At 43.9% G+C, this 17,256-nt stretch overlaps 1 protein-coding gene across 1 annotated transcript in view; it reads left to right on the forward strand.

Annotated features, from left to right (window-relative positions):
• The first annotated feature begins 242 nt into the window (after nucleotides 1–242).
• Nucleotides 243–17,256, forward strand: part of SLC44A4 (solute carrier family 44 member 4) — a 58,512-nt gene continuing 41,498 nt past the window's right edge. Inside the window, exon 1 of the mRNA XM_060759532.2 lies at nucleotides 243–385. Within this exon, the coding sequence (XP_060615515.2) occupies nucleotides 331–385 (55 nt within the window). The 5' untranslated portion in view covers nucleotides 243–330. The remainder of the gene's footprint in view (nucleotides 386–17,256) is intronic.

A 17,256-nucleotide genomic window follows, 5' to 3' on the forward strand; every position in this document is an offset into this window, starting at 1 on the left:
GGGCCCAAGTTTGCCTATATGCCTGCCTTGGATGGAAATGAGTGTAGATGCATCCTCATTCAGAGGAAGAAACCTGGGGGTGGGGATGGGGGAGTGGGCGTGGCTTGGTCTCAGCTGTGTTGGGGAAAGGGGCGTGGCCCAGGTGAGGGCAGCCAGCAGGTGCGACGGCGGGAGGGAGGGAGGCCAAGAGGGAGGAACCTCCGGCTGCTGAGCAACAGGTTGCAAATCAGATCGTTGGGCTGCTCTGCGTTCGGGCTCAGAGCTCCTTCCCGCTTGGCATGCTCGGAGCCACCCTCGCCTCTTGCCTTTCCCTCTCTTTCCCTGGAAGGCATGGGAGGCAAGGAGGGGGCGGATTCTCCTTCCTCCACCACCGTTGGACCTTATGGTGAGTCCACCCCCCTCTGAACTTTCCTTAGCTTCGAAGAATAAGGTGACTTCCCTGGATCCTTTGGGTGCAGCCCAAAATCGCCTTGGCCTATTGAGCTGCAGCATCACACTCTTGACTCTTGTTGCCCAAGGTCTTTCTCACATGGACGGTTGTCCAGCCAGGTGCCCCCCGTCCTGGATCTAGGCATTTCCTTTCTTTGTGCCTAAGGGCGTCTCTTACATTTCTCCTTGTTGTTACTTTTGGGCCAATCAACTCTCTAGTCTGTTGAGGTCCTTTTGAATCCTGATCCTGCCCCTCTGGAGTATTATCTACCTATAGAAATCAAAATGTAATGTTCCTTTGTGGGATTAACATAACCCAAAAATCACTAAACAAATTGACATGAAATTTGGACACTAGACCCCTAACGGACCAATATATTGTATATACATATAATATCTATAATATTATAAAGTAATACAATATAATCTACTAATAATACCGGTGGCGCAGTGGGTTAAAGCACTGAGCTGCTGAGCTTGTTGATCGAAAGGTCACAGGTTTGATTCCGGGGAGCGGCGTGAGCTTCCGCTGTCAGCCCTAGATTCTGCCAACCTAGCAGTTAGAAAACATGCAAATGTGAGTAGATCAATAGGTACTGCTCCGGCGGGAAGGTAACAGTGCTCCATGCAGTCATGCCGGCCACATGACCTTGGAGGTGTCTACGGACAACGCTGGCTCTTCGGCTTAGAAATGGAGATGAGCACCACACCCCAGAGTCAGACATGACTGGACTTAATGTCAGGGGACTACCTTTACCTTTACTATTTTTATATTAGATGTAATATCACTAACATTACAATATAATGGTTTAGTACAATATAGCAATATATAATACTGACATTTTACTATACTAATAATATAATATACTAGCTGTACCCGCCACGCGTTGCTGTGGACAGCCTTCCCTCTTTCTCTCCTTCTTTCCCTCCTTCCATCACTTCCTCTTTCCTTCCTTCCTTCCTTCCTTCCTTCCTGTCTTTCCTTCTCTTCTTCCATCCTTCTCTATCTCTTTCCTTCCTTCCCCCTTTTTCTTTCTCTTCTGCTGTCTCTCTTTTCTTCCTTCGCTCTTTCCTTCTTTCCTTCCCTCCCTCTTTCTCTCCTTTCTTCCTTCTCTACCTCTTTCCTTCCTTCCTTCTCTCTTGGCTTCCATGCTTCCTTATCACTTTCCTTCTTTCTTTCCCTCCCTCCCTCTTTCTTTTCTTTTCTTTCTTTCTTTTCTTCCCCTTCCCTCCCGCTTTCTTCCCTTTTTCTGTTTTGTCAATTAGCTTTTCGTCATTTAACGTTTTGGGGCTTTTTAAATCCCTTCTGCTGTGTTTTTCAGTGTTTTTATGAGTGAAGGACATACATTGGGTTGTTAGGTGTCTTGTGTCCAAATTTGGTGTCAATTCCCCCAGTGGTTTTTGAGTTCTGTTAATCCCACAAACAAACATTACATTTTTATTTATATAGATTGTATATGTGTGTGTGTGTGTCTAAGTCCCCTTCGGGGTGAGAAGGGTGGCATAAAAATGTTGTAAATAAATAAATAAATGAGTGACCATCACTCATAAGCCTCCCCCCCCCCAAAAAAAAATACGGCAGAAAGGACTTAAAACCCCCAAAAAGCTAAATGATGGAAAGCTAAATGATAAAACAGAACAAAAAGGAAGGAAGAAGAGGAAGGAAAGAGAGAGGTAGAGAAGGAAGAAAGGAGAGAAAGAAGAAGGAAAAGAAAAGGGGGGAAGGAAGGAAAGAGGAAGAGAACGAAGGAAGGAAGAAGAGAAGAAAATAAGGGAAGGAAGGAGGGAGGGAACGAAGGAAAGAGGTAGAGAAAGAAGAAAGGAGAGAAAGAAGAAGGAAAAGGAAAAGGAGAGAAGGAAGGAAGAAGAGAAGAAAAAGAGGGAAGGATGGAAAGAGGAAGAGAAGGAAGGAAGGAAGAAGAGAAGAAAATAAAGGAAGGAAGGAGGGAGCAAAGGAAGGAAAGAGGTAGAGAAGGAAAAAAGGAGAGAAAGTAGGAAAAGAAAAAGGGGGAAGGAAAGAGGAAGAGAAGGAAGAAAGGAGAGAAAGTAGGAAAAGAAAAAGGGGGAAGGAAAGAGGAAGAGAAGGAAGGAAGAAGAGAAAATAAGGGAAGGAAGGAGGGAGGGAACGAAGGAGAGAAAGAGGAAGGAAAGAAGGAAAGAGAGAAGGAAGGAAAGAGATAGAGAAGGAAGGAGGAAAAGAAAAAGGGGAAGGAAGGCAGGAGGAAGAGAAGGAAGGAAGGAAGAAAAGAAAATAAGGGAAGGAAGGAGGGAGGGAATGAAGGAAAGAAGTAGAGAAGGAAGAAAGCAGAGAAAGTGGAAGGAAAAGAAAAAGGGGGAAGGAAGTAAGAGGAAGAGAAGGAAGGAAGAAAAGAAAATAAAGAAAGGAGGGAGGGAACAAAGGAGAGACAGGGGGAGGGAAGGAAAGAAGGAAAGAGAGATGGAAGGGAGGAGAGGTAGAGAAGGAAGAAAGAAGAGAAAGGAGAAGGAAAAGAAAAGGGGGGAAGGAAGGAAAGAGGAAGAGAAGGAAGGAAGGAAGACGAAGAAAATAAGGGAAGGAGGAAGGGAACGAAGGAGAGGAAGGGAAAGAAAGAAAGAGCTAGAGAAGAAAGAAAGGAGAGGAAGAAGAAGGAAAAGAAAAGGGGGAAAGAAGGAAAGAGGAGAAGAAGGAAGGAATTGAATATTCATGCCAAGTTTGGTCCAGACCCATCATTGTTTGAGTCCACAGTGCTCTCTGGATGTTGGTGAACTACAACTCCCAAACTCAAGGTCAATGCCCATCAGTATTTTCTGTTGGCCATGGGAGTTCTGTGTGCCAAGTTTGATTCAATTCCATCGTTGGTGGAGTTCAGAATGCTCTTTGATTGTAGATGAACTATAAATCCTAGCAACTACAACTCCCAAATGACAACATCAATCACTCCACCAACCCCACCACTATTCAAATTTGGACGTATTGGGTATTTGTGCCAAAATTGGTCCAGTGAATCAAAATACATCCTGCACATCAGATATTTACATTACAATTCATAACAGTAGTAAAACTACAGTTCTGAAGTAGCAACAAAAATAATGTTATGTTTGGGAGTCACCATAACAAGAGAAACTGTATTAAAGGGTCGCGGCATTAGGAAGGTTGAGAAACACTGTTCTAAATATTGTTGAACTGCAATTTCCAGCAGTGAGGAGTACTGGGACTTGCAATCCAACAGTCTATGGAGGGCAATGTAAATCCCAAACCATATTGGATAAGCTTTTCTTTGCATGTTGGATACAAGGAAGAAGAAAAGGCTTGACTCAGTACTGGGCAGCGCTGAGTAAACACAAACTTTCACAGCCAACTTGGTGGCAAGTGAGAATGGCGTTGTTGTTTTGTGTCTTCCAAGTCTTTTTCGATTTATCCCGATCCCAATGTGAACCAACCGCAGTGCTTTCTTGGTAAGATTTGTTCAGAGGAGCTTTGCCTTTGCCTTCCTCTGAGGCTGAGAGAGTGTGACATGACCAAAGTTACCCAATGTGTTTCATTGACTAAGCAGATATCTGAATCCTAGTCTCCAAATTTGTAATCCAATGCTCCAACCGTTACGCAATGCTTGTTCTCTGTTGTGTATAATTCTAGTTGCTGAGTGATTTTCCACTTTCAGATAAATGCTCACTCTTTTATCTGCAAAGGAAAAATGCAACAAATGAATACTCTCTTTTGTATTTACTTGCTCAGGAGACCAGGAAGTTATGCCCATTCTATGTTGAAACCTCAACAAAGTGTGTTGCAGGAAACACAGTACTATGTGAACACCCCATTGCTGTATTTCGGGAAACTAGGCATATATGCAAAATCAATCCACCGTGACACCATTTAACTGCCAATTTGATTAACAGGTTTTCTCTAAGAATCTATAGGTCCTCCAGAGTGACTCTGTGGCCAGTTTCTGAAAGGAGTTAATCTTAAATTGTGCTAGAGCCAGTATAGGCAAACTTTGGCCCTCCAGGTATTTTGGACTCCAACTCCTGCAATTTCTAACAGTTTACCGACTGTTAGGAATTGTGGGAGTTGGAATCCAAAACACAGAGAGGACTGAAGTTTGCCCAAGCCTACACTAGAGAATCTAGAGCAGTGTTTCTCAACCTGGGGGTCGGGACCCCTGGAGGGGTCGCGAGGGGGTGTCAGAGGGATCACCAAAGACTACCAGAAAATACAGTATTGTCTATTGGCCATGAGGGTTCTGTGTGGGAAGTTTGGCCCAATTCAATCGTTGGTAGGGTTCAGAATGCTCTTTGATTTTAGGTGAACTATATATCCCAGCAATTACAACTCCCAAATGTCAAGTTCTATTTTCCCCAAACTCCACCAGTGTTTACATTTGGGAATATTAAGAATTCGTGCCAAGTTTGGTCCAGATCCATCATTGTTTGAGTCCACAGTGCTCTCTGGATGTAGGTGAACTACAACTCCCAAACTCAAGGTCAATGCCCACCAAACCCTTCCAGTATTTTCTGTTGGTCATGGGAGTTCTGTGTGCCAAGTTTGGTTCAATTCCATCGTTGGTGGAGTTCAAAATGCTCTTTGATTGTAGGTGAACTATAAATCCCAGCAACTACAACTCCCACAGGACAAAATCAGTACCATCCCCCAATCCCACCAGTATTCAAATTTGGGTGTATTGAGTATTTGTGCCAAATTTGGTCCAGTGAATGAAAATACATCCTGCATATCAGATATTTACATTACGATTCATAACAGCAGCAAAATAACAGTTACGAAGTAGCAATGAAACTAATTTTATGGTTGGGGGTCACCACAACATGAGGAAGTGTATTAAGGGGTCGTGGCATTAGGAAGGTTGAGAACCACTGATCTAGAGATTCCTAGAGCAAATATTTCTATATGATTGTCAATCTAATAAGTCATTTTTAAGCGAAATGAACAAATTATGGTATCTTTTATTCCCTTGCATCAATTTTAGACTATTTAAGACGGGGGTATCATTGAGGTCCACATTGGCCTTATGGTTGCCTTCAAAGAGCCCTTGGATTGATGGACGGAGAATCTGCGGATACAGAGGGCCAACTATAACACTATGTAACAAAATTTGATTTTTTTTCTGTTCCTGGTTTGAAAGTGTTATTTCCTGTTTAATTGTGTGGTATGCTCAGTGGGTTAAACCACTTAGCTGCTAAGCTTCTTGACCAAAAGATCACAGGTTCGAATCCAGGGAGCAGCATAAGCTTCTGCTGTCAACCCCAGCTTCTGTCAACCTTGCAGCTCGAAATCATGCAAATGTGAGTAGATCAAAAGGTACCGCTCCAGCAGGAAGGTAAGAGCACTCCATGCAGTCATGCCAGCCACATGACCTTGGAGGTGTCTACAGACAATGCTGGCTCTTCGGCTGAGAAATGGAGATGAGCACCACACCCCAGAGTCGGACACGACTGGACTTCATGTCAGGGGACAACCTTTACCTTTACTTGAAAGTAGTTGTTATACTCCAAAAAAAAATATTTTTGTGGCTACCACAAACTAGGTTGAATTGGTTGAGACTCTAGGAGATATTCATTGAATAACTATAGCAAAACTTTCGAAGGATTTCATGGCTGGAATCACAGGGTTGTTGTAGGTTTTCTGGGCTGTGTGGCCATGCATCTGTAGCAGGCATCCTCAGAGATTGTGAGGTCTGTTGGAAACTAGGCAAGTGCAGTTTATATATCTGTGGAATAATGTCCAGGGCGGGAGAAAGAACTCTTGTCTGTTGGAGCCTGGTGTGAGTGCTTCAATTGGCCACCTTGCTTAGCATTTGATGGCCTGGCAGTTTTTAGTGATTTTGATGGCCTGACAGTTTTAGTGATTTAGTGATTCTCATCGCAACCTAATGATTCTGGCCATGAAAGCCTTCAACAACAGCTTTGTTGTTGCCTGGGGAAATTCACAGATATATAAACCCCATTTTCCTAGTTTTCAACAGACCTCACAACCTCTGAGGATGCCTGCCGTAGATGAAGGCAAAACGTTAGGAGTGAATGCTTCTAGTACATGGCTACACAGCCCGAATAACCTACAACAACCCTATAGCAAAACTATTCATTGAATAACTATAGCAAAATGGGCTGCAGAATGCCCCACCACAACAAAGTTTTTTGCAGTTTAATAAACTTTTTCCATGTTTTTACGATAGAACCAATTAGGAAATGACATTTATAATCCAGGAATAAAAATTGTGTTACAGAGTATAATTTGTTATATACCAGGTGATGCCTTTTAGTATGAGCATCTACCCAGTTTGGGTCCCATCACTTTTGGCTATCCACCATGTGGACTGGGGACGATGGGAATTGCATCTTAAAAACAATACAATAATTAAAATGAAGAACAATTTTAACAAATATAAACTTATTAGTATTTCAGTGGGAAGTGTGGGCCTGCTTTTGGCCGATGAGATAGGACTGTTGTTGTTGTGTGCTTTCAAGTCGTTTCAGACTTAGGTTGATCCTGAGTGAGGGCCGGGTAAATGACCTTGGAGGGCCGTATCCAGCCCCTAGGCTTTAGTTTGAGGACCCCTGCTGTAGATGGTGATGTGTGCTAGTTTACAGGGTTGCTGTGAGTTTTCTGGGCTGCCTGGCCATGTTCCAGAAGCGTTCTCTCCCGACATTTCACCCACATCTATGGCAGGAATCCTCAGAAGTTGAGGGGTCTGTTGGAAACTAAGTAAGTGACGTTTATATATCTGTGGAATGTCCAGGGTGGGGGAAAGAACTCTTGTCTGTTCAAGGCAAGTGTGAATGTAGCAAATGACCACCTTGGTTAGCATTTAATGTTATTTTTCCCACCCTGGACATTCCACAGATATATAAACCTAACTTGCCTAGTTTCCAACAGACATCTCAACCTCTAAGGATGCCTGCCATAGATGTGGTGAAATGTCAGGAGAGAATGCTTCTGGGAAATGGCCATATAGACTGCAAAACTCATTGCAACTTAGTGATTCTGGCCATGAAAGCCTTCAACAACACATTGTGCTTGTTTACTTGTTCCCCATCTTTCTCACTTCCTTGGAATGGGACCTTGGTTTCTAAGAGCACGAAACGTTCCCTATTTCAGCACTATGAACATGGGGTGCAGTTTGTTCATCACTTTTTGCCACCAAATATCAGAAGTTGCAAGGAGAATGTGGTTGAGAACCTCCAAATCTCTGACTTCCTTCCCTATAAGCAATTTGGAATGAGAAAATCGGAAGACACACATACAGAGAGAGAAAGTGAACAAACATGTTGGATGGATTAACAAGATGAACAACCTTGGTCAATAATTGATTTAGCGTCAGTTTTCAGTAGGTATCTTGAGATCTGAGTTCTGGAGAAAAAGCCAAGTGCGTGGTTCAGGATGATTACCCCAGCAAAGGTCACAAGCAATCTAGTACGTTCCCATTGCTGTGAATTCCCACCAGACTGTACTAGACTGATGAGGAGGATGGGCACTGTAGTCCAAGATATTGGCAAGTTTTACACTAGGCATGGGCAAACTTCAGCCCTCAAGGCGTTTTGGACTACAACTCCCACAATTCCTTTTTTAGTGACTGAGGAGATAAAGGAATGGGCCTGAAGCTGTTAGGGATTGTGGGAGTTGTAGTCCAATACACCTGGAGGGCCAATGCCTGTTCTACACCATGCTTCCTATGGCTCAATCTAGTCTTGTATTCTTTTTGGGGTTGGGACCTGTTTCCAGTGTGTGCTTCTCTGTATGGAGCCAAGTGGCACACCAAACCAATTCCCAGGGATCTGCAACACTGGGAAAAGTTAATTTTTAATGGGAGCTGTCAGAATTCATGCTGGCTAGGGAGAGGGGGTAAGTTCCAGAAATTTTAAATGGTAAAATTAGCATTTAAAAACCTCATGTTTAATCCATAAGAGAACATTAGAAAGAAGCATACGTAGTGGTGGTAACAACAACAACAACAACAACAACTTTATTTTTATACCCCGCCTCCATCTCCCCAAGGGACTCGGGGTGGCTTACATGGGGCCAAGCCCAAACATATACAGTTAACCCAGCCTTTGGTCCTTTAGGTGTTTTGGACTTCAGCTCCCACAATTCCTAACAGCTGGAAAGCTGGCTGGACTTTTTGGGAGCTGAAGTCCAAAACAACTGGAAGACCAAATTTACTTAATTTATTTATTTACTACATTTATATTCTACCCTTCGCACGTCGAAGGGGACTCAGGGTGGCACACAACAGAAGCACAATTCTATGCCTTTAATACATATAAAAATAAACAACATAGACTTTAAAATCTCATAATTAAAACATATCACTTAAAATAATTATTTAAAATCACACAGTCCAAAAGCATATTCCAGGAGCCATCCCAATTGTCCTTGTTCATTATTGCATTGAGAAATTGTAGTTCTCTGGGAATCATTGTGCAAACGCTTGGTCCCACAACCAGGATTTAGCTTCTTCCAGAAGGTCAGGAGGGAGGGGGCTGATCTAATTTTCCTGGGAAGGGAGTTCCAAAGCCAAGGGGCCACCGCCAAGAAGGCCCTATGTCTCGTCCCCACCAGTCGCGCCTGCGAGGGGGGTGGGATCGAGAGCAGGGCCTCCCCGGGATGATCTTCGGACAGGATATCAAAAAGAACTCAGGGAGGCTAAATGTGGCCCAATTTTGGATTGTGAGGGAGAGAAAGTGTGTCACCAATTTCTCTATTTTCTGTCCTGCCCTTATGGAGAAGAAAGTGGCAGTCTGCCTTTGCAAATAAGATATCCATACCCTGCAACATTTCATGTACGAAAAAGTAGATCAAAGGTGGTCAAGCAGCACCAGAGGGTGGTCACGATGGTAAAAGGTATTCCCAAGGAAGGAGGAAGGAGAAGCTATAGTGGTTTGCTTTTATCTGAGCCTACTGAGAAGGGTAAAATTTCCCCACATTGTCTCTTGTCTCTCTGGCTGAAATTATTCACGTTGGCACTTTGAACTCAGTTTGCAGCAGTGCAAGTACGATGAGCATAAAAGGAGAGAAAGAGGAAGAAAATGGGAGCGGGTATTCTTGTTCTCTGCTGCTTTGGAAACGAGGACAAAATGGAGCAATGGATTCAAATGGCAGTAAAAAACGAATCATAGAATAGAAGAGTTGGACCACCTAGTCCAACCACTTCTGCCATGCAGGAAAAGCACAATGAAAGCATCCCTGATAGATGGCCATCCTTACTTACTTAGGAGATCCCTCGTAGTCCGAAGATGATGGTCCTCCAAGTATAGTGTCCTGGCGGTGGGTCCATAGGTGACCGTGGTTCCCTATTCTTGACCTGCATGTTCTCCCACAGTGAGAGCACCGGTATCCAGGTGGAAGGCGGTCCCGGTCAGGGTTGGCTTGATGCGCCTTCCTCTTCCCACGTTTCTCTCTTTCCCCCTCCATTCGTGCCTCTTCAAATTCTGCACTGCTGGTCACAGCTGACCTCCAGCTGGAGCACTCAAGGGCCAGGGCTTCCCAGTTCTCAGTGTCTATGCCAGAGTTTTTAAGGTTAGCTTTGATCCCATCTTTAAATCTCTTTTGTGCCCTCCAACATTCCATTTTCTGTTCTTGAGTTCTGGATAGAGCAACTGCTTTGGGAGACTGTGGTCAGACATCCGGACAACGTGGCTGGTCCAGCGGAGTTGATGGTGGAGGACCATTGCTTCAATGCTGGTGGTCTTCGCTTCTTCCAGCAAAATGACATTTGTCCACTTGTCTTCCCAATAAATTTGCAGCATTTTTCGGAGGCAGAGACTGGATGTTGGAAAGCCTCCAAAGAAGGAACTTCCATCACACTCCAAGGCAGAAAGTTCCACTGCTGAACAGCTCTTCTTGCGGTCAGGAAGTTCTTCGTAATGTTCACGTGGAATAATTTTTCCTAACATTTAAACCTGTTGCTCCATTGAATCCTAGTTTCCAGGGTAGCAGAAAGCAAGCCAGCTCCCTCCTCCCTATGACTTCCTCACACATATTTATATATGGCAGTCATGTTTCCTCAACCTTCTCTTCTGCAGGATAAACAGACCCAGCTCTTCAAGTCATTTCTCATAGGGAATAGTTTCCAGATTTCATGTAAACGTTAGGAAAAAATTTCCTGAGGGCAAGAGCTGTTTGCCTGTGGGAAATGCTCACTGGGAGTGTGATGGGGTCTCCCAGCCAATGCCAGTGGCTGAAGGTGACTTTATTGTGTTCTGCATGGCTGAACGGGGTTCAGCTGGATGACCTTTGGGTTCCCTTCTAGGAGAAGCAGTTGAAACAGGGGGAAGTCAGAGGATTATCCAGGAATGTCTCCACAGATCAGGAGGTTGTATTTATACTACTAAAGATGTAGGTGGCTTGTTTCACACTGCTCTAGAGACACAGAGAAGAGGCAAATTTGCATAGCTATCGAAAACAGATAATAGTCACAGTATAGATCTGTATAAAATTTTCCACATGCTAATTCATGAGCATAGGTGATGCAAATTGGCTTAGACAAATGGACTTCTGTAATAAATGTGATGACTGAAAGGGCAGAGGAACGGCCCAGGTTGGTATGTTTTATCAGAAGGGCACAGCCCAAGAAAGGCAAAGAAAGAAAGAAGTGAAGGCGGATATTTACCTATTTTTGTCCTGCGTCAGAACAAGGAAATGTTGGAAAGAAAGCCAAGGAGGAAGAAACCTTTTCTGGAAGCCTGTAAAGCAATCAAGGACAAAACAAGGCTTATTTTACTGGATAGCCAGAAAGAAACAAAACCATTTGCCCTGCATGTCTTTAAACAGAAAAAAACTTCACTTGCACCATTAGCCCTCCTTGTCCACCAGTTCTGTATCCGTGGATTCAACCAAGAATAGCTCAAAATACTAAAAATTATATACCCCTAAGGCCACGGAACAACAGACTGGTTGAAGATTGGGAAAGGCATCCGGCAAGGCTGCATACTCTCACCCAACCTTTTTAACTTGTATGCAGAACACATCATGCGATGTGCGGGGCTGGATGAATGCAAAGCTGGGGTGAAAATTGCTGGAAGAAACATTAACAACCTCAGATATGCAGATGACACCACTCTGATGGCCGAAAGCGAGGAGGAGCTGAGGAGCCTTCTAATCAAGGTGAAAGAAGAAAGTGCAAAAGCTGGATTGCAGCTAAACATAAAAAAAACCAAGATTATGGCAACAAGAATGATTGACAACTGGGAAATAGAGGGAGAAAATGTGGAGGCCGTGACAGACTTTGTATTTCTAGGCGCAAAGATTACTGCAGATGCAGACTGTGGCCAGGAAATCAGAAGACGCTTACTTCTTGGGAGGAGAGCAATGTCCAGTCTCGATAAAATAGTCAAGAGTAGAGACATCAGACTGGCAACAAAGATCCGCCTAGTCAAAGCCATGGTCTTCCCTGTAGTAACCTACGGATGTGAGAGCTGGACCTTAGGGAAGGCTGAGCGAAGGAAGATAGATGCTTTTGAGCTGTGGTGTTGGAGGAAAGTTCTGAGAGTGCCTTGGACTGCGAGAAGATCCAACCAGTCCATCCTCCAGGAAATAAAGCCCGACTGCTCACTGGAGGGAAGGATACTAGAGACAAAGTTGAAGTACTTTGGCCACATCATGAGGAGACAGGAAAGCCTAGAGAAGACAATTATGCTGGGGAAAGTGGAAGGCAAAAGGAAGAGGGGCCGACCAAGGGCAAGATGGATGGATGGCATCCTTGAAGTGACTGGACTGACCTTGAAGGAGCTGGGGGTGGTGATGGCCGACAGGGAGCTCTGGCGTGGGCTGGTCCATGAGGTCACGAAGAGTCGGAGACGACTGAACGAATGAACAACAACAACAAAGGCAGAGATGTCACATTAGCCTTATGGTTCAGTCAATGGGTGGAGAATGGGTCAATTGTAATATTTTTACATAGCTGTTGGTGCTCTTTGGTGTTTACCCTTTTTTTTATTCATGTCAGGAGCGACTTGAGACTGCAAGTCGCTCCTGGTGTGAAAAAATTGGCCTTCTGCAAGGACGTTGCCCAGGAGACGTCCAAATGTTTCTTTTTTGATGTTTCACCATCCTTGTAGGACCCTTCTCTCATGTCCCTGCATGGGGAGCTGGAGCTGACAGAGGGAGCTCATCTGCGTCTCCCCAGATTTGAACCTCCAACCTGTCAGTCTCATGTCCTACTGGCATATTGTGCCACCAGGGGCTCCTTGACATGAGAGAACTATGGCTTCAAATTACAGGAAAGGAGATTCCACCTGAATATGAGGAAGGACTTCCTAACTGTGAATGCTGTTCAGCAGTGGAATTCTCTGCCCTGGAGTGTGCTGGAGTCTCCTTCTTTGGAGGCTTTTAAACAGAGACTGGATGGCCATCTGTTGGGGGTGCTTTGAATACGATTTTTCTGCCTCTTGGCGGGGGGTTAGACTGGATGGCCCATGAGGTCTCTTTCAACTCTATGGTTCTTTGATCCTATAAGCCTCCCTGCAGGATCATAACATATCTGGGCATCCCCTGGGCAACATCTTTGTAGATGGCTGATTCTCTCACACCAGAAGCAACTTGCAGCAAGCAAACAAACAAGCAAACAAGCCAACCAATGAATCTTTTCAGGATAATGCCAAGTTTTTAACTTTGTGTTTTTGAATACATTACAACTGTACTCTCAATTTGCTTCTGACATGGTAAGCCATCCGGTTTGACATTGTAATACAATGACCGTTCAGTTTTCATGTTGTTTGTTGTGTCTTGAAGTTAGCTCTGTTTTTTGGCAACCATGTCATAGGGCTCTCTCAGCAAGATTTATTCAGAGGAAGGTTGTCCTTGCCTACAGATTGACTTAGCTTGTCTGTCCTTCAGTACAATCGCCTCTCCCTGTTTATGTTTTTGACTTTTGTGGACTTGATTAAAAGTGTTATATCTTTTTAAACTGAGTAAAAACCACTAGGAATATATAGGTCCTCTAGAATGGGGCTTCTTAAACCTTTTCCACCCATTTCTGCCCGGTGGAGGCTCCTTCTTTGGAGGCTTTTAAACAGAGGCTGGATGGCCATCTGTCAGGGGTGCTTTGAATGCTGTTTTCCTGCTTCTTGGCATAGGGTTGGACTGGATGGCCACCATAAACAAGGAAAACCAAGTACGGGCCAGCAAACTTTGATTCCTTGGCAGGTTTTTAAGTATAATAAATAAACTCAGTACTGCAAGAGGAATGTCACAGGTGTTGTTTACTTGCTTTCAACAGCAAGCACATGAAGTCTCTGGATGCAGAAGGGCAATGAGCATTCAAGGCTTTCCCTAGAGAGGAACGGCTCACATGTTTCTTGTATTCTGGGGCTATGGATAGTCATAAAATGCCCACATTTCTGGTCTGACCAGTTCACCTGGGAGATGACCGGCAATGAGCGACGCCAGAATGAATAAGTCAGTGTGTCCAAGAACGGTGTGCAAGTCTGACTGCAACTCAAAGGTGCTAAAATGCGAGTTAGAGAATAAGAAAGAAAGGGAGGGTGAGGCAAGCATGAAAAGATTTTGCAAAATGAGCCTTCTTTATCACAGCTTCATTAACAAGGTATGACTCTACCCTTGAAAGACAATCATGAGTAATCGCCTGTGATGCCGGTGATGGAGCTGTGATTGTACATTTCTGTTCCTATTTGCAAAAGGATGTAAAGAGAATAGGAAGTTGTTTTCTCAATCTGTCAGGATAGTTAGGAAAAGCACAGAGATTTATGAGCAAAGAGCTTGAAAGAACTTCTGATAAGGCATTCCTCTAAAATCAGAACAGTAAATAAGGAACAAGACTCAAAAAGCAGGGGAATTCCCGACAAGAATCAATCAAGGCCAGTTAACACCTCCCAACAAAGGATTTCCCCAGCCACAACCAGCCAGACCTTGAAACTGCAGGCTATTAAATGCTAATAATAGAATCATAGAATCAAACAGTTGGAAGAGACCTCATGGGCCATCCAGTCCAACCCCCTGCCAAGAAGCAGGAATATTGCATTCAAATCACCCGTGACAGATGGCCATCCAGCCTCTGTTTAAAAGCTTCCAAAGAAGGAGCCTCCACCACACTCCGAGGCAGAGAGTTTCACTGCTGAACGGCTCTCACAGTCAGGAAGTTCTTCCTCATGTTCAGATGAAATCTCCTGTCTTGTAGTTTGAAGCCATTGTTTCGCGTCCTAGTCTCCAGGGAAGCAGAAAACAAGCTTGCTCCCTCCTCCCTGTGGTTTCCTTTCACATATTTATACATGGCTATCATATCTCCTCTCAGCCTTCTCTTCTTCAGGCTAAACATGCCCAGCTCCTTAAGCCTCTCCTTAATCAAGCTAGCCAATTGCAACATTCACACTTGCCTCAAGCAGACAAGAGTTCTTTCCCCCATCCAGGACATTCCACAGATATATAAACGTCACTTACTTAGTTTCCAACAGACCCCTCAACCTCTGAGGATTCCTGCCATAGATGTGGGTGAAATGTCGGGAGAGAATGCTTCTGGAACATGGCCATACAGCCAGGAAAACTCACAGCAATCCATAATAATAACACATTATTTATATTCCATTCTGTCTCCCAGAGGGGACTCAGAGCAGATTCCAACAAACACAGATAGGTAAACATTCAATGCCTTTTAATACAGTGGAATAACCATGCTATATAAATACACAGAACTAAGTAAAGGCTTCCGCTTTCATCTCCAGCTTTCTAGAGGCGGTGATCAACTCTGGCCTTGGGGAGGTGCTCTTCTTCCATTTCCAAGCCGAGGAGCACTGTTGTCTGCAGACACCTAGTCATGTTGCTGGCATGGATGCATGGGTGGCTTTATTACCTTTCCACCAAAGCGGTACCTATTGATCTACCCACATTTGCATGTTTGCGAACTGCTAGTTTGGCAGAAGCTAGGGATAACAGCAGGAGCCCCCGGTGGCGCAGTGGGTTAAAGCACTGAGCTGCTGAGCTTGTTGATCGAAAGTTCGCAGGTTCGATTCCGGGGAGCGGCGTGAGCTTCCGCTGTCAGCCCTAGCTTCTGCCAACCTAGCAGTTCGAAAACATGCAAATGTGAGTAGATCAATAGGTACCGCTCCGGCAGGAAGGTAACGGCGCTCCATGCAGTCATGCTGGCCACATGACCTTGGAGGTGTCTACGGACAACACTGGCTCTTCGGCTTAGAAATGGAGATGAGCACCACCCCACAGAGTCAGACATGACTGTCAGGGGACTACCTTTACCTTTACCTAGGGATAACAGCAAGAGCCCGTGGCTTTGAACTGCCAACCTTTAGGTCAGCACGTTTTTTATTGCAAAGAAGTATTCCATGCTAATTTCCTGTTATCTGAAAATTATACCTGATGAATACGAATAAGGTTGTCCTAAATCAGTGTTTCCCAGCCTTCCTCATGTCGTGATCCCTTAATACAGTTCTTCATGTTGTGGTGACCCCTAACCATAACATTATTTCCATTGCTACTTCATAACTATAATTTTGCAACTGTTATGAATCGTAATGTAAATAACTGATATGCAGGATGTATTTTCATTCACTGCACCAAATTTGGCACAAATACCAAATTTGAATACTGGTGGTGTTGAGGCGGATTTGTTGGGATTTATAGTTCATCTACAATCATTCTAAACTCCACCAACAATGGAATTGAACCAAACTTGGCTCACAGAACTCCCATGAGCAATAGAAAATACTGAAAGGGTTTGGAGGGCACTGACCTTGAGTTTTGGAGTTGTAGTTCACCTACATTCAGAGAGCACTGTGGACTCAAACAGTGATGGATCTGGACCAAACTTGGCATGAATACTTAATACACCCAAATGTGAACATTGGTGGAGTTTGAGGAAAATAGACTTGGCATTTGGGAGTTGCAGTTGCTGGGATTTATAGTTCAACTTCAATCAAAGAGGATTCTGAACCCCAACAACGATAGAATTTGGCCAAACTTCCCACACAGAACCCCCATAACCAACAGAAAATACTGTGTTTTCTGATGGTCTTGACAACCCCTCTGACACCCCCTCACAGACCCTTCCCCGGGGATCCTGACCCCCAGGTTGAGAAATGCTGGTGTAAATCATCAGCACCACAAAAGCAAGCCATATGACAAAATCGCCACCTGGTCTGGGCATTATTTTGGCTAACTACCTACATCATTATTGTGCTGCCCCCCCAAAAAATCCTGTTTAGCAACCAGTGTGCTGTGCAGATATTTCCAGAGCTTTTAGGATTATTTCTTTATTATGCTAAAATCAATATAACAGAACTTCAAGGTGGCATGCAGTTAAATCAATTAAATAAATAGAATAAAAACTTTTTAGATTTGCTTAACAAGCTCAAACAAGGTTTAAAAGAATAAAGGTTTTGAAAGTCATTGGTATTTGTGCTTTGAGAGAAATCGGCTGGGTCCAAAGGCTTTAACCAGCTGTTACTTAATGCCTAACTGAAATCAGCATTGGCATCCATTGGGCCAATTGGGCACCAACCCTCTTTGTCATAAAATACAACAATAAATTAAGGAAATTAAAATAAGATACAAAACATTTTACAATAAAAAAAATCACGTGATTAATGCTTGGATGGTAGATTGTCAACAAATATCAGGTGCCAGAAGCAACAGTTCAGAGGAAGGAACTGGCAAAACCACCTCTGAGTCTTTTTGCCTAGGAAAACTTATTAAATTCATCAGCTCAAGTGACTTAAAGGCACATTCATATCCACACAATCTGCTGGTGACGTTTTGCATTCCGAAGCGGTGACTCACTACAGCTGAAGTATTTTCTCTGTGAATTTGTTTCCTTGATGTTCAGCGAAGTCCTCTTTGAATGGGTTTTTTTCAGACCCTCGCTTTCTCTT

This window comes from Anolis sagrei, chromosome 2 (genome assembly GCF_037176765.1).
Source record: "Anolis sagrei isolate rAnoSag1 chromosome 2, rAnoSag1.mat, whole genome shotgun sequence".
NCBI classification, from domain to species: domain Eukaryota; kingdom Metazoa; phylum Chordata; class Lepidosauria; order Squamata; family Dactyloidae; genus Anolis; species Anolis sagrei.